The 22,073-nt window shown below is 38.3% G+C and overlaps 2 protein-coding genes across 2 annotated transcripts in view; one reads left to right on the forward strand and one right to left on the reverse strand.

Annotated features, from left to right (window-relative positions):
• The window catches only part of LOC139732350 (sodium- and chloride-dependent neutral and basic amino acid transporter B(0+)-like), a 30,221-nt gene extending 20,351 nt beyond the window's left edge, over nucleotides 1-9,870 (reverse strand). Inside the window, exon 1 of the mRNA XM_071643221.1 lies at nucleotides 9,850-9,870. Within this exon, the coding sequence (XP_071499322.1) occupies nucleotides 9,850-9,870 (21 nt within the window). The remainder of the gene's footprint in view (nucleotides 1-9,849) is intronic.
• Nucleotides 9,871-14,752: 4,882 nt separating this feature from the next.
• On the forward strand, nucleotides 14,753-20,712 carry LOC139732362 (ectonucleotide pyrophosphatase/phosphodiesterase family member 7-like). The gene is made up of 8 exons (XM_071643232.1): nucleotides 14,753-14,761; nucleotides 15,320-15,479; nucleotides 16,302-16,545; nucleotides 17,924-18,296; nucleotides 18,570-18,710; nucleotides 19,096-19,230; nucleotides 19,859-19,965; nucleotides 20,592-20,712. The coding sequence occupies exons 1-8, from the start codon at nucleotides 14,753-14,755 to the stop codon at nucleotides 20,710-20,712; spliced, it is 1,290 nt and encodes a 429-aa protein (XP_071499333.1).
• The last annotated feature ends 1,361 nt before the right edge of the window (nucleotides 20,713-22,073 follow it).

Raw genomic sequence — 22,073 nt, forward strand, 5'->3', positions numbered from 1 at the left:
CACTCGTTCGAAACTTTTTCATATTAAACGAGGGATTCTACCCTATCTATTTCTATCTTGCTTCTTTGTTTTTAGTGTGCATGTATGTATGTATGTGTGTGTGTGTGTGTGTGTGTGTGTTGGTGTGTGTGTTTGATTAAAACAGACTGGTTGCGTTACTTGTCTTTTTTATAACATTCCAGACTGAATACACTTGCAGAATATTTGGCTATAAAGTATGTTATGTATGATATCCACTTACACAATCAAACACAGACAGACAGACAGACAGACAGACAGACAGACAGACAGACAGACAGACAGACAGACAGGTGACTTTCTGCCCCCCCCCCCCCACCCCATTCTTGCCTGCTTTGGCCTCCTACTTTTCTATATACGACTATATTTTGGGCTTTTGTTCTTTGTGGAGAAAAGCTTGCTTCTATCATTATTGGGCATTAGTATAGTTGACGTGGTTAGCTATACTCAATGGAAAAATTAAAAGACATCATTGATTAACTCAAAGGGACGAAATTTTGAGTGAACAAAGTGAAGCAAAGCTAAACGGCCATTAGTATTAAAATGTATAGGCCTACACATGAGATTATGTCACTTGGTCATAGGTAATAAAACAACCACTGGAGAGGCCCATTAAACTCAAGCAAAGAAAATATATTTAAAAAAAAATCACATTTCATTTTTTCTACCCTAAAGAAAGATCCATTGACTTACCTCTTTAAAAACAGCAGGGGAATAACATTACCCTTAATCAATTATGTCAACAACAAGTCAAAGAAACATCATTTTCATGAAAAAAACCAATTCTATGAAATACTCTTAATATTTTCTTAATAGGTGTTCTGGTGTGATGTCACAAGATATAGTAGCCTTTACATCCTACAGTTGTTGTTGTTGATTTAAAGAAAGAAAGAAGAGAACAGTAGCGGGAATGAAACTTAAAAAAAAATCAAAACTTTTGCACGAATTAACTAATTTTCCTCAAACTTTCACCGATGTGTTCTACTAATAATTGATGGATTCGCATTGCCTCACACTCTTTTTTGGAGTGATAATGTCACTAAACGTTTCATATTCCTGAACAGCATATATTCTATAATATATATGCACATCGGCATGCAAAACAAAAAATAAGCCGTGTGTAAGCTGGACTCCTCGAAACAGTGAGGTTGAGCTGAAATAAATTCGTAAATATACCACGATGTCGGAAGTATGGAATAACCAGATCAACTTTTCCGCTGAAAAGTCAATCCACGCGTTACTAGCGTTCTTTTACAAATCCTTCTACATAATCCCCATGAATTAACCAAGTTTGTGGTGTTTAAGATGCATGAATATGCATGCCAATAATGACTGATGCGAAATTGAATGTTGCTTAAAGGGGGAATCTACTGAGCGGCGAACGTTTGCGAACGTAGCGAATTTGGGATTTCGCCAGGGTTCGTAAAGGGTTGCATAAGGTTCGTTAACAGTTGCAAGAAAGTTCGCAAACGGTTTTTATTGTCGCAAGCAGTTTTTCTTGTCGCAAAGAAATTTTGAACATGTTCAAAATTTCTTTGCGAATTTGCATTTTCGCTAACAGTTGCAAACATTCGCAAAACACTCGTAAGAATTCGCAAACGGTCGTAATACGGTGTCGCTAACATTTGTATTTGATTTGCCACTGCTAGCGAAAATGTAGCCACATGGTTCCTATATAAAAGCTCCTGAAACAGGCAAGGTTCCACTCTAAGAAAGTTCTTGAAGCTCTTGACATCTCCATAATGTAATTGCTGCAAAAGCTTTTCATATTGACCCAAGTCTGTCCTATATGCAACAACCACTCTCTGACCCAAACAGTCTTTCTTTTCTTCTTCCTTTCTTGTTTTTCTTCATCTTCTTTCTCTTAAGCTGCGCGATAGCTGTAGCAGCAGCCAGGCAAAGCATCTCTTCAAGGACAGCAGCACGCTGAGCCTCTTCTTGGCAGAAATTCATTTCCATATTCTGGAAATCCATTTTGAACGGTGGTCACAAGAGATCTGAATGCAGTGGAAGGTTGTACGTTCGTTTTATGGGTCTGACTTATATCACTATACATAATCAGGGATTTTCAAACAGTTGCTAATAATATTTGCAAAACTGTCGCTAACATTTGTAAAACTGTTGCTAATATTTGCTAACAGTATCTAATAGTCGCCGCCTGTGTTTCGCAAACACTTTCACAAACGTTCGCTCAAGTGCTGCTAATTGTCGCTAAACATGTGTGGGGGCGCTGTGGCATAGTGGATAAGACTCCCGACTCCCAAACGGAGGACCGTGAGTTCGAATCCCGCCCAGTGCTTACATCCTTGGACAAGATGTTTTTACCCACAATGTCCCTCTCGACCCAGGTGTATAAATGGGTACCTGGCAACGCTAGGGTAATAATAATAGCAGGGCCCTCTGGTAGAGCAGTGGCAACACTGAAGAGGCTACCCTGGGTAAATAAGACCTTATTATTATTATCGCTTAAAGTCACTAACTGTCGCTAATGGCAGAAGCGAACCTCGATTTTCCGCAAACAGTCGTCAGAAAAGTTGGCGAATCTCAAATTCAGTACGTTCGCAAACGTTCGCCGCTCAGTGAGATACCAGCTTTTAACCAGGCAAGAAACTTTACGATGTACCAATTCATCCCAGTGGTCCAGCTTTAAGATAATTGGCATCAAACATCATTACTAATTCCTTCGTGCTAAAAAGCTTAAAAACGTCCGAGGGCATTCCCCGGGACAGAGTGATTGGAAACATACACAATCATTCACACCACAAACCAGACGGTTTTATTCGAATTGCTAAAGGAAACTCACACAAGTTTAGTATTTTCCTTTTAAAAGCTCATGAGATTTGTATGATGCGGTTCAATTTCTTGTTAAGATATACTAGGGTAAAAAAGTCGATGTACCATTCCTCCGAAAGATTTTGAATAACAGTTATCATAATTTGCTGGGGGTGGGTGGACTGTGGGCGGAAAGAGTGACTTAATGTACTGTATTTCAGGCAACTTCTTTCAAGTCGTCTTTATCTATCAGTTCGCATGTCATGCATGTTATTGCTTGAAAGAACCTTTTAAGGCTGCACTTACTATATTACTGTGTAGTAGTAGAACGACAGGTCCTCAAACGGAATGTATGGGCTCGATTCGCATCCAATTCTGCTCTTCTCCCAAGCAGGGAGTAAGAATAGCAGTCCGAGTTTCCACAGATAGTATATGCAGTGTGTTTATGATATACTCTCTTTAGTAGGTGAGTGATATGACGTGTGGAGCTGGAGCATAATAAATTCTCGCGGTCATTACTTTGTCATTATGACGTCAGGGGCATTCGGAGAAAGGTGAGGAAGCTAGAGAGGCTTTCCAGAGTAGAAAAAGTATTATTCATTGTTTGTGTTTTGATCTGTCTATAGTGAGAGAGATGAATTACGGCATTTGATATTCAGCATAGTGACACTCAGATATTACGTCATAGTAAAGGGTTTTGTTCTAAAGTTGCATTCATGGACGTTTTGCAGGAGTTGCTCTTCTTTCTCTGGTTCCGCACATACGCACGTCAGAAAACCACTCTACGTATGTGAGCGTGGAAACATTTGATTTGATTTGATTTGATTTATTTCTGCATTTTTCAGAGTTATCCAACATAACAAACAATTTCCAGTACTACAACTTCACGAATTGTAGATTCTCTTTCTCCTTAACTTTACAATTCCGTGGGATTAGAAACCCATCATTAATCACCCCCACTCACACACACACACGCACACACACACACACACACACACACACACACACACATACATACATACACACACACAAACACACACGTATCAATAAATACAAGAATAGGTGTCACAATGGCAGCATTCATTGACAAAGCACGATAAGTAGATTCATAATGTATAAAGAAACATTTACGTAGATTAAATTCTAGGTTTCCGATCACACAGTCTTTGTGGTGTAGCCCTATGTATGATAAGTTGACTGCATCGACACATGTAAGCCAGCCCGGCCCAAGCACGGTATAATGGATGAGAACTTGAGCTGTTGAAAAACAAACCCTATTGGCTGTGTCTGAAAACTAAATCTTCAAAGAATAAATCGTTATTGGACGAAGAAACGCAAATATTGGACCATCAACTTAGCGCCCTTTGTCTATTCTTCTGCTGTTATGTATCACATACTTTCTATAGTCTGATTATGCATGCGCCGAGCCTTACTGTACAGTCAGTGTTCTAGGAGCTTTTCCCAAACTGTGAACTAAACACAAAGACGACGATGTTTGTCTATTTAACTTCTTCTCTTCAGTGTCCAGATCGCAAGTATGTCAGCATTTCAGAGATCGCGTCCTTCTATACAACGTTTCTCCCCGGTCGGTTAACCGCTGACCGAGCGAGATTTGGTCCCCTTTGGTTGCTCGTTACCACGTCCATGATACTTGCTCCTTTGACCAGATTCGCAGTATCGTCTGCTAAGCTTTGTTTATAACAATACAGAGCGACCTCGCTGACGAAAGGGAAGGGCGCCATGCGATCATTGCATCCTTGGGTTTCTCTCCTCCCTCCTGTTGTATTCATCACGTTTTCTTTTATTACCACCGCGAATACTGCAGACATAATTCATTTGCATACGTCGCGTTAAACACTCTGCAACTACTTAAGTATCATTGTATGAGTGCAATAAATGCGATTCTTTTGATTAACTCTTATCTGTGTAGCAGTTTTTGGGACCTTAGATCACACAGTCTCATCTGATTTTACTGCGTTCTGATAAGATGTACTACCTATACTGAGCAACACTGAGGTTGTTTTGATACAGATCAGTGATTTCTGACTATCGCCTTTTTTTTTCTTGTCCTTTTTTTTCCACAATGTGCGAGTCAATCTCCGAAATAAGATAGAAATCAGTGGAGCATTTTTTCTATAGGATTTTAAATAATATACAATTTTTTACGTTTTGTTTGACAACGTCAAATAAAGACTGGCGGGAGAGGGGTGTCAAGCCTCCACTCCATTGCCAAGTTGTGCCGTGGTTCGATATTAAAGCACAAAAACGCCATTGAAACCCTTTGACTTGATCGTATGAAGAATTAAATAAAAACCCCAAATTTGGCAATGGACGTTACAAAACAAGACAGAAGAAAGAGCAAGAGAGAAAACGCACACAAAAAATGCAGCTCAGTGAATCGGTAGATTGGTAGATTTCATAAAGGGCCAATGCCTTGTGATGCATTATCGATTTCCTGCGTGCTTTTGACGAATGGCTATAGAAAGATCATTTTAAAGTATCGGAGGTTAACACAGCGCTATTATAAATCAGCATGAATCACTTTTGTAAATTATTGTTACACCTGTTCTATAGTCTCAGTATGAGAAATTATGAGTGTGGACGCCACTGTTCAAATTTTGTGACCTTGCAAGAATAATCTGAATTCAAGATTGTTGTTCATTCGCTCTTGTTTATGATGCTCCGTAACCGCAAGACAAGAACACACGTATGACTTATTCTACTAAAATTTCATAGATTGAATGGATTTGTAACTTATTATTCCATCACGAAAAAAGATGTTAAACATTTACCTGCGTTGGCGCCAAGTTACAAAAAAGAGGAAAAGTATGTTGCCGTTATCAAGGTTTATCATTAACAAATATCACGTCTTCATGAATTACACTACTTACTAAACCTTTATTCTAACCCTGTACTGTATTGCAGTGGGAAAATTGACTTCGATGGATACGGTAAATCGCAGTTTTTCGTTGCTTTTTATTAGCATTTTTGCGTTCATTTTCAATTTACAATTTTAGCTTCATTTTTTCCCTACACAGTGTCACACACAGAGTATAGCAACATGTACGTAGGACCTTGTCGCTCTAAAACTACGAACATTGTTGCACAGTATCTTTAACAATATAAGATTTCTGATGTTCCACATTTTATGACAGATGCTTTGTACAGCTTTTTCACGGAGGCCATTAATCCAGTTGTAATGTCGATTTTTAGCCCAATACACAATGTTTTCGAAATGGGGCTTTGCTACCTTTAATGTGTTAAAGGAGATATTGTCAACAATGCTCCGCTCTTTAACCAATAACACGGCACTTCTGTCCCATAAAGTTCAAGCTCAATGCTATGTCCTATAGAATTGGCCCTTGTTGACTGTCAACAGAATTACCGTCATGTTTCTTCGAAGTATCCCGCATTCACCTGGCAACACGACAATGAACTGTGTGATGACCGAAGCATCTTGTCAAGCTAACAAACTACGAGCAATTAATCTTCTTTTACTTTACCGCGCTCTCCTGTTTGTGACAAAAGGACGTCAATTGCCAGGGATGACTAATTTTTGAACTTCGTTCAACATTTATGCTTTATTAACCTTCAGATCATGTTATTACGTTCCTAGCATGGTCTTAGCTGTCTGACTGAGAAAGCGAAGACGAATACTTATCGTTTGGGGGCAGCATACACTTCGTAAACATAATAATTGAAAGAAATCAATAATTCAGTTATCAAATCTTATATCTTATAGTGCCTTATGTGACATAAGAGTACATTATGTGTATTTCACCTGATGTGCAAATAGATGAACCCTTACATTGCAGATGGTCCTACCAAGAAATAGGCCAAGTATATTTCTTATTACAATGTATGAGCAACTTTAATGGGAATTTGACTTATTTGAAACATGTCAAATGGAAGCGCATCAAGTTTACATTATGATTGTGAGGATTCTATATTTTTAATTCTTATGACGGTGTTAATGATAATTTGATCTTAATTTCTCTCAATGTCTTGCACCGACTGTCTGAGACAAGGTAAAAAATACTGCTTTCGTTGATATAGTTCAGATTCTGATGTGATACTCAGCCTGAAACTAAATTGTACTAGAGCCTCAGTTGTACATTGCTGTAAAAACAACCTTTTATGAAAGTAGGGTGGATACCCAAATGCGTACTTGTGTAGCGTTTACTCGCACGTAAGTGGTCAAAAAGCCAGGATTCGATTGTCACTTTGAAAGCTATCATCATGCGAGTACATGCTTGCAACTTCATAATCAACGCGATGTGTCACAACCGCTTTCTGAGAATGAACGATCGCTTTGGTCACCAAATGGGTTTGGTCCACATTATCAAAGTCCGACGCCTTGGCAAAGATGGATTTGAGGAAACATTGCATAGTAACCTTCAACGTTAGAGGCAACTTATAAAACAAGTAACCCCTACGACGAATAAGCTGACTCAGGACATTGGCTGTGAAATAAAGTTGAGTCACTCCATCATGTTCATGGAGAGTAGAGCCAAACCCGAAGAGATTTTTGTCAAAATATAACTGCCACCAGAATTTTGCGGCTGATTGACATTTATTAAACTTACTCATTCTCGCTACAGACATCATCCACAAATAGCCATGTGGCACAACAAATGTTATTACAAACAAGCTTGAAAGGAAGGCTACGCACAAATGATTATGACTTCACTGAAAAACTGAACCCGCCCAACAAGAAGAACGCATCACGGGGAGCTCAGTTCGGACACCTGGAAAGTTAGGCTCCGATATGCCTCTCATTGATCGATGATTCTGAGTTCGATGAACTTCCGATGGGACGAGTAACGCTCAAATTTGGAAAAAGTGTGCCGAATTGTAGGCATGCTATACCTTCTTTTTCAGCCTTCCATTGTCACTGCACAGTATTATGACAAGCAGTTGAGGTTTACTATTGCTGTGTTTTGTTTTTGACGTTTCCTTGGTCGTTACTCTGTCAGATCCGCGTGATTACCTCAATCAAATTTCATGTTTTAAAGAGCGTTCTTCTTAACTTATGTCGAGAATGTTTATTCTGCATATTCAACACCATCACTGAGGAAAAAATGTGCTTATCAAAGGAATTTTTAAGTATTTGGAGATCAAAAACACAGCTTCAGTGTTTCTAAATAGTTCTAAATGTGAGTTAGAGATAGAAGCAATAAATGTAAAAATGTTAATCAGTTTCATAATCAAAATTAGATTTGGTAAATATACCAGATGTGAACAATAGTTATAATAGAATTGTTTCTAGAATAAACCGTCTACATTTATGGTTTATCGAGGAAAACAGTGATAATCATATTCTCCTTTTATTTCAGGCTTTATTGCAAAATTGATTATGGTAGGATGTTTTCTTATACAACTGACCTACGCATACATACATCAAATATGATAACTCAAACATTTTTAAATCACTGCTCCCAATGATAAACAGTACCTTAAAAATTTCATCGGTTTCTTTGTCACTAACAGGAAGATTGCCTCCTCACTCCTACATCCTCCCACACTCCCACATCGATCTCACCCTACTATACCTCTTTATCGAAGTTCTCTAAACAAACGACATTGAACGGCTTAATTAAATTTAAAGTCGTCAACGAATGTCGCACAAGGCCAGTCAAACCGACATGAGACTACATCACCGTCACTATTGACATGCAGGGCTCGTCAAAAGTGGCAATGGTTAAATGAAGCCTTCTACGCAACTTAAAAGGGAGAAACCGTCATCCCCGCACACTTAATCACATTGACCAACAAAACTGAATCAATGTCCTTCACCAGGCACTATACCTTTTCACAAGTACGGTTTACGTTTTTACCCCGTCACGCACGTTCCGTTTAGTAAGGCTATGTAAATGCAGGAATAGGGTGGCTGTTTGGTGCGATGAATACAGCGGTCACTTCACCTCACAACCTTCATACTTTTCTGCTATGGAAACCATGCATTTTATTCTCTCTTCACGGTTGACTTCTCAATGTTACAGCGCGAGGATAGTTCCTATAGCAGCTTGCAAACGCGTCTAAGATACTACTGATTAGGGACCACGAAGATTTTTCAAGAAAAACAAAACAAAACAGACATGACAGAAATCCCATGACTTCTGAGAGTCTTCCATGACATTATGATTTAAACAATCAGGTAGCGAAAATGTTAGCCAATTTTAATATCAGTTATATCAAAACTATAAGCATAAGACAAAAGAAGATCAAGAAGGTAAATTGCTAATTGTATACCTCTGGGATCAACTCGATCAATGATTGATAATACTGATGGTGAAGCATGCTGATGGTCTGAATTAATAGATATGAGATTATTTTAAATCCCTATAAAATGAAGGCGAGTTTTTTTAAAGTGTTTCCTCAGCACGCTCTCCTACGCATATAAACTTCAGCTTTTTCGTTGGCAGTGATGATGAATAAGAGGGAGAGAGAGAGAGAGAGAGAGAGGGGGGGGGGGGGGGAGGGAAAGGGGAGGGGGCAGTGTCATCCATCCAAAACTACTTCACAGGGTTTTATTCATGAACATCGCTTCGGGGTTAATCTAAAATACTTGTCATCCTGTTCCATACAAACTCATCAACACTTTATCATCATTTTCTGAATTTACCTGTTATCAAGACTTTTGCGTTCGCATTATGAACCGTGCAAACTTCGATCATTGGCTTGTAGTACAAAAATTGTAATCCCAGTAAAACATTCGAGATACTTTTTTTTTCTTTGGCGGATGTCTGAATAATTGTGAATAATGGGTTTTATTGTCACAAAAAGTATTTAGCACAGTCATACTTCTCGAGCAATACCTATCGAGATTGAAATTGCCTCAACACGAACATTTGACATTCAAAACATCGCTTTCAAGTGAAATCTAAAATTGTCGGAATATGAGGAATCAGATGACTTTTGTTTAAGAGTTAGCAAACACATTTTTCTTTAGCAGCATAGACAAAATATGTTTTATACGTCGATCCGTCGTCGTAAGACAATCTCTTGGAATAAAAAGTGTTACAACAAGATCGCCAGATATGTTTTGTTATCTCTTACCACTTTGCCGTTATCCGCCATGATGACGAAAACGTTGAGATATGGAGAGGTGACCAATGAATTCAGGAAAGCAAAGGAAGGATTAATTCAATCTTCACTTTCAGGACTGATAGGCGAGCATCCTCGGCGCTATCACGGTAAAGTGCCACCTTTGGGCGGGATCACTAATGATTGTGCGTTGGCACACCTTCGACTAACCGTTCGTTCTTTACTAAGGCTTTGAGTACGAAATATCTGCGTTGTGGGCGGACTACACGAGCAGACTATTATACTCGAGCCTAACAATATCTATTGTCCCTGACGCCGAATACATTACTAAACGTGGAAACTTCTCGCCTGACACAGTCTGAGGGCGGTAACCGATCTTTTATATATACAGAGGCACAATATTCTATTCCCGTGATACCAACGCGGCAACCATAGGCGCTCTTTGTCGCTTCAAACAGAGTACAGCTTTCATTCATCGCCGGGTGCTAGGTTTTAGGTTTCTAATTAGAAAGTTTTGTACTTCGTACCAAGGGAAAGGAGCTAGAATATAATGAATTGATAAAAAAACTTATCTTTCTCTTTTCTGACGCCCCCCCCCCCCCGTCCCCTTATCCCATTCTCTTTCTCAAAGAGGTAGGCATAATACCAATATACTATACGTCTTGTGTCTTCTCCTTTCTCACATGGAGTGTATCATTTTTAGTATACTACGTCTTAATGTTTTATGCCTTTTTAATACTACCCCATCCCCTTTTCAAGGTGACAAAAACATAAAAGCCATCTTACAACGACAGGTACTTCATACCCCAAACAATCTGTTACCACGTTGTTATGTATGAATCCCACGGCCAACCATAGAGGTCGTGATAATTTTTTTCCAATGCATCTAGGCAGCCACAAATTCATAGATAGAATAGAATTATTATTACTAGCAAGCCATTGTCCGTATTCTTTGCTGTATACAGGTAAAGTCATAGAAAGTTCACAAAGGTGTGTGGCCAATGGCCATGAAAGAAAGAATTGTACAATGACGTTCTGCCCCTCCGGGTTCCATAAATGAGTTAGTTTGGAATTGGCGACTCGTATTATGACTTGTATAGGTGGTGGAGCTTTTACCCGCCATCGAACTCCGACAACCATGCATGTTTATCTGTGGTTTTGTTATAAAGCTTTCTTTAAAAACTGTACAGCAATAAATAGCACACAATTGAACTAGTCTTTACTATTAAACCTATTGAAAAATCGAATACCTGTGTACTGACCTGTAGACTATACACAAAGCTACCACATAGAGCTCATGCACTGAAGAAAGCTTAGTCTTATAAAGCAAATTTGAACTTAGATGAAATCTTTCTTTACTGACACAGAATTCCTGCGAAGATAATATCTCAACAGAAAGTCCACTTACGTTATTTTGTGTGAAATTGATTTCATGCAATATCGACTCAAAGATCAGTAACTTTTGTGGGGTTATTTGTAACGTTATTGCACAGTGGTAGAGCACATAACACTTATGTTTAACTTGGAAAATCTTATGAATAGGTCTTGCATTCCCTTCCCGTCAATGATATAGGATATTTTGGCACGATTTTCATGTTAAATGTGTAACATTCGATTAATGGAGGGAGTCTTACAGGGGCTTAGTGATTACCGCATACGTTTGCAAGTAGGACCGCATACATGTACCTCGGAGTGATGAAAATGTAAGCGTTTGAGCCTGACATTGTGTAGAATATTAGAGACGAGGGGCTCAGTAGCAACATATAGCTTTAAGATGCTATAAATGCATGCCTATGTAATATACATAGGCAAACAAATAAACAAAGAAGAACAAAAAGTAAACACAGGTAACACGTTAAGGAAATGTCGTACAAAAACAACAACAGCAACACACATACAGAATTTAAAAAAAAACACACCTTGTTATACGAAGACAAACGTAGAATTCAACCCCTGTCACATCACAGGGTCCACATACCTACCTCTGCCTACTAATCACTATACATGTACTTAGACGGCTCTCTGTATTTCATTATCATCAATAGATGGCGCAATGGAGTTCACATTCAATACAAGTATGCCAACCCGGGTTTTTCAGAAGCCAATCAACGCATCGAAGGTTTTCCAGTGAAGAAATCAATCAAACCGCGTCACATTACAATTTGACATCATGTCATTAGGTAGGCACAATACCTGTAAATCAACCAAATCATGGTAGAATGTAGACACGCTTAGATTAATATGGTACATTATACAAATGATGCACAGGATAGAGTGCGTTAGTGTAGGCGTAGTGCACTCGAGGGTATTTACAATTGTGAAACATGCACGAGGCGAAGCCGAGTGCATGTTGCACTACATTGTAAATACCCGAGCCACGAAATAATCCTGTGCATCATTTGTTTTATAAAATGGGTCGAAAATTCGAAAACTAACATCATTTTTCAGCGTTTTTCACGTACCTTTGTGGGTCAAGACGTCCGAAGATGTTCGTCCCAAACTTTTACGCACGTCGCACTCGCGGAAGTCCCGCACATACAGTATAAGTACAATGGGGGGTTGGGTTTCCGGACACCCGCATGAAAACTTACTTATTTTACATAGAATATGCACCCTTTACCTTAAAGACTTGATATAGACTCCTCATATAGGCCTACTAGACAACATACTCTGAAAACGGTGTGAGAATTAACCTGCTAAATCGTTGGATTTGCTCTTCAAAGTGACTCCATGTACGCGTCCGGTCCCATAACGCTTGGTCTACTGTACTGTACAAGTACAAAGTGTACGTATAGTACAGTATACGTACGTACGCCACATATGTTATGCACAAGGGAAGACAGGCCGGCCGGCCGGCAGCCCGAACTAGAAGTTGTTTACAGGATTGACAGCGCGTACGCGTATGCATGCAATTCATCAAAGGAGCCGCCGCGCGCACAGACGATCGGCAATCTACCATAGGATTACAGGCAGTGCAGTTGTACTGAAGTAAAGGAAGGAGGTGTGTCTCATTTCAGCGCTTCCTATTGGCTACATTCTTGAACCCATTTTATAAAACTAGGTTAACTCTATTCCAGAAATCTCACCGAAAGTTTAGGCCTATTATAATATCACACAGTATGCCCCCCTCCCAAACAAAAATACAAGCGGATTTTCGCATTAAAAATTTTCCATTATGAAGAAAGAATGACAATGTTATTTAAATGTATGAAATTATAACTTCTTACCTTCATCTTGCAACACACACACACACACACACACACATTCAATTTGGTAAACATGGTGACAGAGAAATGTGCATAAATCGTTGTAAAGCATGTCATACGCCTGTTTCTTCCAAGTTTAGCACCTGGGATGCCCTTGGCATCCATAATACAAATGAAAATGTTTTCCTCACAACCAACAGGACAACTAACAAACTGATTAGAATTATAAATAATACGGTGGAAGACTTCAATCGAATTTTCCGTAAATTGATAATTTATATCTTTCCTTAATCATTTACCACCTTACAATTTTTTTTCTTTGATATTTATTGATTTCATTCAAATCATTCATAAATCAACCCATTCTGGATGTGACATGAACAAAAAATCATTACAAATGCAATTCAAACACAAACAAATCCAATTGTCAATTTATACATGTACTGCAAATAATCTCTCTTCAACATAAATAACTCGATTATAAATCAACCTTACTAACGATTTTTTCACGAGAGAGTTTTTACATGTACCAAACCTTCTCACTTACGAAACATATTACGCATAAAAAAAAAATACAAATCCAGAATGAAAACAAGTACATTATACAAATCCTGAATGAAATCATTCATAAGAGGAAAAAAAAAAACAACACACACACACAAAAAAAAAAACCCCGACCAACCCTTCCCCTCCCAACCGGAAACACATCTACATCTATCCTACATATACAATAAAATACCAATATCTATCATGCCACTTATAATAATCCTTCTTCAAATCAAATCCCCATCCCCCCGTCACTCTTTCAAACGCCGTCACTCTTTCAAACACACACACACACACACACACACACACAAACGCTTTGTTTTCTTTCAGTGCGAGACCAGAATGAACTGCGTATTTCCGAGGTATAAATAAAATGGACAAAAGGTGGAGAGAAGGGGTCCCTAACATACACTACAAAGATTCCCATTTTTCTGTGACCACTATATGCAGCAAATCGGATAGGGTTTTCTGTAAGATATAGGTAATAAGTTAGAGTTTCATACCTTGAATGGCATCTTGATTGATTCACTATTTTTAAAGTTTTCGTTGCAGAAAGTACGATTGTATATAGATAGGCCTATATCATATATTATATATATAGGGCCTATATATTTACATATTTCTTTTGGTGGGTGGGTGGCATACGGTATACAGTCTCTAAGTTCAGTATCGAAGGTCAACAACTTTGTTGGTGAGACAATGACAGATACATCAATTTCAAACAAATTTTGCGCTTTGTTTTGTTATTGTAGTCCTTTTAAAAAATCATATAGGTCCTATTTCTTTCCAAAAAGAACAACAATTTTGCATTTTCTGCCTGTGTGACGCTATGTGACTATCCATCCTTCCGTGCGATCGATGCATCGATGCCCCCATCGGCGTGCACCCATTCGCAACCCCAGCGCCTGAAGTGCCTAATTCTATAACAAGTTTATATCTATAATACATTTATGTATGTAATAAACAGAATCTGTAATATGTAATGCACAATGTGTACAAGACGGGTTGTTTGAAAAAAACTACGTGTGTGTTGGTGATTCAGACAACCCTTCTTTTGAATACTGGAGATACCGACTGACTGTCAAAGAATGCGTGTGGGAAAAGTCACTATCATAGTGGCAGTGCTGCTTCTCTGCATACAACTTTCAACGTCAAGAGCTGTGATGGGAAAGGTACATTTTTTATTCCTTTATATACTTTACTATCAAAGTCTCTTTGACTGTGACATACCGTAAACATGCACAGTTAGCATTTGTCGATTTCAGAATATTGCAAAAGGATAAAAACCACGGGTGTGTTCGATCAGAATCGAATCTTTTGCAATTTATGCGCTCTTTTTATTTGGAGACCCACGCATAAAGCCTTATACATCGAAGGCAAGGTACTCTCTTTTCTAGGTGTCAATCTTCGCTGTTGATCATGATAACGAGTTGACCACTTCATCCGACAGAATGAATTGACAAGTTACATATTTACAAAGTTGTGACATCTTTTGTAAACTTGATTCTTCTTATCTGGTTGTCATCCGCTGTGTGACTAAATCAAGTAATGTCAACATTAATGTCATATCTCGCTTTTCTCATCAACGTACATGACGTAGAACAATGAAGTTACAATTATGGTGTAATTGTTAATGCTGGATATGTAGACATAACTGTCTGACTGTGTGTGAATGAATTGATCGATCGATCAATATCCATTATCTATTTGACTTTGTCTTTCGTAAGCAGCAGAAGCTGATACTACTGTTGGTCGACGGTTTGCGATGGGACAGCTTCGGCCAGAATCTTCCTCACCTGAACGAGGTGGCAAGATCTGGGGTTAAAACTGCCTGGATGGACGGAGTATTTCCGACCCTGTCCACGACATCCACGTACTCCATCGCAACAGGTAACCATGGAGACACAGTAAGCCTGATGTGCAATTCCATTCATCATGTTCAAGTTGAGCAAAATGAAACAGCCGGAATGGTACCTGTCATCAAAATTTGATGTAAAGTTAAGAAAAAAAAGTTTTGGAATTCGAAAGTTTGACATGTTTTCACAGAATAAAAATGGAATCACATAGTATGCAATTTAGATGAGATGTTGCTGTTAGAAGAATTTACAAATTGAATATTGACTGACTGACACATGATATTCTTTAAAAGACCTAGCTTAGCTCGTTCTCATACAGTTTCTGACAATTTTAGTAAAAATCCTTGGTACTGATTGGATGAGAAGCTCTGGTCACTGATTATTACTGTGGTAATTGTCAGAGACTGACAACTTGTCAAGGCCTGACAACTTTCATGAAACGATGCCCAGGACAATCTTCCAAATGAAAAACTAATTAAGCCATCTAAGTAAAGATATTACTACATATAGTACCCTCGATGTCCCCATCCGCGACGGTTAAGAAAAGCCAAATCAAAGGTGGTACATTCGGCTTGTGGACCATGAATTTTGTGACATTAAAAGATAGATTTTATTTGTTTTTTCGTCAAAATGAAGAGAGCTCACTCATTACAATTTACAAACATAGTAAGTAAAACTATTATCAATTTCGCTTCAGATCAGAGCCGATGAGTTCGACCTTTTCACTGTAAAAAAAGGGCATAACTTCGTTGAATAATAAAGACAAATTTGCGTGGTATTTTGTGTCACAGAAAGTGAGGACAAATCACTGCTCATAAACTGATAATTTCATGACAACTTTACAACCCCTATTCAGGGCTGTATCCAGAGAGTCATGGAGTTATTCACAACGTTTACTTCGATCCCATCACAAAGAACCGGACCTACAAATTTGCCGATACCCTTAACGTAACCGAGTGGTTCGACACGGGAGCTGAACCCATCTGGGTGACTGCCATTCTGCAGGGGAAACACGCGGGAACAATAATGTATCCTGGTGGTAACGTACCAATCAAAGGTATCAGGCCCGACAGAAACGTCCCATCTACGTTATGGTTCAGGTAAATTAAAAAAAAAAAATGTATACACCGATATCTTGCCTTTCTGCGGCTTGTTGGTTTGCCACCCACACGCATTGTAACATAGCTTTTCCGCCTTGTGACATGAGTCGTAACGTAAACGTAGTGACAATAATATGATTTATCGTGAGAAAAGTTACATTCAAACTGTGATCCTTAACCCCGAGGATAGCTATCTTTGAGGATAAGTTCTGGTCCCCTGTTAAACTACGACGCGCATTTACATGGCAAAGTTTATCCTGGAAGGTAGCTATCCTCGAAGATAGGGTCACTGCCTCTCCTAACAAGTGGTAACTATGCTTATCTACAAGTTTATATCAATAAAGAAGACCTCCGGATGATTTTCAGAGTTTTACATTTTAACAACTATAAATTACTTATACTGAGTACAGAGTTTCAAAATTTATAGTGTTTGGGATGAGGAATCGCATTCCTTGTCTTTCAGATTGGTGACGTGAGATTAGTTTCTGAATGTAAGATGGAGCACAATTCTGAAGACATTTTATAGGTGATTGACAAGATTTTGTACGTGATTCGCTTTTGCACAGGGAGCCAGTGTAATTGCTGAAGAAGAGGAGAGGCATGGTCATGCTTCTTGGCCAGAAAAACCAGCTTTGCCGCTCGGTTTTGAGCACGTTGAAGGCGCTGGTCATTACCTGAAGAAGTACGAGATAGCATGGCGTTTGCGTAGTCTATTCTTAAGGTAGTGAGAGCTCTCACAGCATGTTCACAAGCTTTCTGATCAAGGAAGGGCCTGATACGTGCAATATTTGAGAGATGAAGCGAACTGCTTAGAAACGATACATGGTGAACCAACTTCAGGGAGGAGTCAATTTCGACAACCCTAAGCTTCTAACCGAACTTGATGGATGAATGACGACGTTACCAACAGTCAGGGTGACATCGGATATCAAGGGGTGGATTCGCGGATTAGCGACAGCAAGGAATTCGGTTTTGTCACAGTTCAGTTTCAACAGATTATTCTCCATCCACAGCTGTAGATCCTTAACACATGCAGATAAAGTGGTGAGAGCAAGTTCAATTGCTCACTGTCCCTCGGGTCTGCAGAGGTGTATAGTTGCACGTCATCAGCATAGCTATGGTGTTGTATGCCCTCATGGTGTTTGATGATGTCAGGCATGGGCTGAGCATATAGACTGAAAAGTTGCGGGCCTAGTACAGAACCTTGAGGCTATAATATACCGACAGTTTTCCGTGTATGGGAAATCAGCAATTACGGAGTCAGGCATGTATTTATTTTCCACAAGCTCCTTGCTGTAATGACTTGACTAAGAAGTAACATTGTATTTAGTGTGATGTAACGAAAGATTCACACCCTTGACACTGCTCCGTTTTTCAGGGACAACTACGAAATGAAAGCTCGGATCAACGATGCAATATCCTGGCTGACTGAGGAAGACTTTGATCTCGTCATGCTGTACTTCTACCAACCTGATGACTGGCTTCATGCATACGGCATCGGTCATCCTGAATCGATCAACAAATTGATGGAGGTCGACCAGGCTGTTGGTTTCCTCTTCGATGTCATAGCAGAGAGACAACTGGAGGACATTGTCAATGTTATAATCGCCAGCGACCACGGGCAAATTAATCAAAAGCCGTGGAAACATGTCTGTCTATACGACTACATAAATGAGTCCGATGTTGACTTCATGGTAGCTGATTACGGACCGATGTTCCAGCTCGTTCCCAATGATGGGAAACTGGATGAGGTTTGTTTCATCATCAATGCAAAAGTTAAGCAAGCAAAGTGAGAGATAATTTGACAAGATTCAAGTTAAATGTGGTCAGATATAATGTCTACCGCATTATGAAACAAAATGAATTTATCGCCTCCCAATGATGTACGTCACTATCATTGCAAATGATGTGACACATCAAAATCTAAAATCTATATTTTCCATCCAGACGTTATTATCTTCATTACGATAATACCGAATTATATATATTTGATAATGGCTCTTATTTACTGCTGATTTTTAAAGATTTACAGCGCCCTGAAAACTGCTCACCCGGCACTAACAGTCTACAAAAAGGAAGACATCCCCTATCGACTCCACTATGGCAAAAGTGACCGAGTATTACCAATCTTTGGATTGGTTGACCCCGGGTGGCATCTTCATACGGTAAGTTAGATTGCTTCACTTTCAGTTTTATGTCATATCATAACCTGGTGTTTTCATTTTGGTACGGAATACGGAATATGTTATAAGATATATGCTTATACAACAATGTAAGATACGTATATATGTATATATATAAATATATAAGAAATGTATTGTGTTTTCTATTATCGCGCGACGAAGTTTCATTGTGCACGGTATTTTAGTTACTTCGTCATTACGTTTGTTTGTATATATACAGTTGTATATTGTATGTAGACCTGTTATATATTTGTATTAGAAAAAATATGTGTGAACTTAAATTGCCTCTAGAGCGTTAGATGCTTGAATTTGCAATTGATGAAAAATATGAAATGTCAGTCATTGATTTTTGATTTTTCTCCCTAAGAGGATTGGCAGGAACGAAGCTTACTTTGAGGGAGCGTCTCACGGGTATGACAACCAATGGATGATGATGAAGTCATCGTTCTATGCCCGAGGACCATTCTTCCGCCAAAACTATGCTGCACTCCCTATCGAAGCGGTATTTATCCCTTTGCCGTCAAACTTGGTTTTCCTTAATCTGTTATTTTCCTTTCTCTCCTGCGATTTCTCTTTGCCACGAGAAAGCCAAAGACAAATGGACTTTAACAGTTCTATTCTGTGTTTTTCGTTTTCTAAAGATTTTCAAACAGGTATATAATTTATTTTGTATCTTATGAATTAGAATTCAAGAAAAAACCTTGTTCAATGCCATCCAATTTCGCATTCAACGAGAAAATTGTATTAGGCTGCAATAAAAACACTATTGGTCAACATCGCCCGCCTTTTTCGTCTCCATCTCCTACCTTTCTTCCTTCTTCTATTGATCTTCTTGGATGATTTCAAATAATTATCATGATCATAGTTGTTCTATTATGGTCATTTTTGTTTTTATTAACAAGAAAACGCATCGGAGAGTCAACATGCTCCTCATTCAACTCATTCGTCTGTAGTAGGGTTCAAGTCAACGCGACGTGGTGCGACGTTAACAACTCGTTCGGTACAAGCCTTTATGGAGAACTCCATGTTTGATGTTTCACATAATTGTAGTCACCATATCTCTATACATGATTTGAGACAAACGATTGTATGTGTAATATTCGAGGTGTCCTGTATATCTATATCCACAGGTAGATATCTACCCACTTATGTGCGAGATCCTGGGGCTAGATCCGGCACCAAACAACGGGTCACGTGACCGTTACGTCGACATGATCGCTGTGGGTCAGGGAGGATGGTTAACATGTGCCTTGATAAGTCTGCTTTTGTCAGCACTCGTTTTCCTTGAGTATGGCCGATAATTACAATCGTTTCGGACACTAGCTTCATGAGATATAGCTGATAGTTATCAAGGTCAATGTATTGTGACTTCCTGTGAGTGGCACAAAGGAATCTATATCAATATGGAACATGAAAAGTAGCACTAACAATTCTTGAAGTTTTATCAGATGAGTTTTTTGTCCCCCAACACTGTCCTCTTACAATAGAAGGGTAACATAATCTATATTACTGACTGGTCAAATGAGCGGTAGCCAATGAACCTATACTTACCTAATGACTGAATCAATGACGTATTCATTTTTTTTTCTGCATCATGAGGGAATCGAGACGTTATCAAATGATAATCAACAATAAGTTTATCGAACTGAATTTTCTTTTTTCTTCTTCTTCTTTCTGTGTATGCCTTCTCTGCAATTAATACAGCAGTTTGATAACTAGATAATTATGGAAGCCGGGCCTGAAGAATTCAACAAATTAAAAACCTTTCTTATGAGATACGATGTAGCTATCAAACATCAACATAACTAGCCAAACTTGATGCCTTTTTTTGTGAGAAACTGTGGTGCATTTAATACTCTTAAGGCTGAGTCACCGCAAAGTTAAGCCTGGGGAACGGCACAAAGGTAGGCAAACCGGCTATGCCCAACGACTGCTGACCAGGAGATGCTGCGTGCCTCTGCTGGAGCCGCTCGCTTCCGTTTAAATAAGCTTTGGTATGTGTGTGAATATATTTTGATATGTTGTGGTTTGTGAAGGAAAAGCCAGTGAAATAAACGTTATTTGAAACTTGCGTAACTTGTGATCGGTATTTCTTTTTTTTCTTTTTCTTTTTTGAAATGGCGGTCGGAAAATAAGACGTGGCACTTTGTAAAAGAATACAATTTGTGACAATAATGTTTTAGACAAGACATAGATGGTCAGTGAAGACACTGAACAAAAACTTCATAGAAAGAAAAGAAAAGAAAAACACCTGTGATTAAAGCATGAGAGCGACAATACTACATTGAAACAGCTGTGAAATTACATTGTATATCTATTTCACATCTCAGTATTACACATCACAAAGTGAAATTCGACATACAAGCAAGGAGAAATAAACAAGCAACAAACAAAATACCATCATCCACTAATGCAGCGGACGAGGGGACTAATAGGGAACTGAAAGAAGACCGTGTGACCTGGCAGGACTTTACTTTAAAGCTGCATTTTATTATGAATAAACAATTCAAATGACATGCACCAAATACTACATCACAGATATTAACATAGGCCTTATTCATACATATACATAAATACAAAAATACATATACATAAATACACAAAATACATTTACAGATTTGCAACAAATAAAACAGGCTATTGATTATTCATATCTATTTAACAAGCATTATTTCAAGTTTCTTTGAAAATAATATTGATAAAATAAGTTTCGTTCAGCTTTACAGATAATATATTCTAAAGTTTTGACCCCCGTAAATAATGTTGAAATTCTAGGAAAATCATATTAAAATAAAAGAAGGTACATACAAATTATAAAAGGACCAGGTTTCACATATACATAAATACAAAAATACATATACATAAATACACAAAATACATTTACAGATTTGCAACAAATAAAACAGGCTATTGATTATTCATATCTATTTAACAAGCATTATTTCAAGTTTCTTTGAAAATAATATTGATAAAATAAGTTTCGTTCAGCTTTACAGATAATATATTCTAAAGTTTTGACCCCCGTAAATAATGTTGAAATTCTAGGAAAATCATATTAAAATAAAAGAAGGTACATACAAATTATAAAAAGACCAGGTTTCACTGGTAATGATTCATTCATTCATTCATTCATTCATTCATCAATGATTATCCCTAGGTAATATCCCATTGAATATGAGTACTAGATTGATGCAGTTTGAAATAGATAATGTATTCATAAGACGTAAACATTCAAGACATTTTGTATTTATGTGCTTAGTTACATGAAGTTGTGTTCTGAATTGCATGTTCTTGCAACACAAAAAGTGTTTGTAATATAATTCACAATGACGTGCTTACGCATAT

This window comes from Diadema antillarum, unplaced genomic scaffold (genome assembly GCF_040938485.1).
Source record: "Diadema antillarum isolate AM-2024a unplaced genomic scaffold, OU_Dant_1.0 scf00000024, whole genome shotgun sequence".
Classification (NCBI taxonomy): domain Eukaryota; kingdom Metazoa; phylum Echinodermata; class Echinoidea; order Diadematoida; family Diadematidae; genus Diadema; species Diadema antillarum.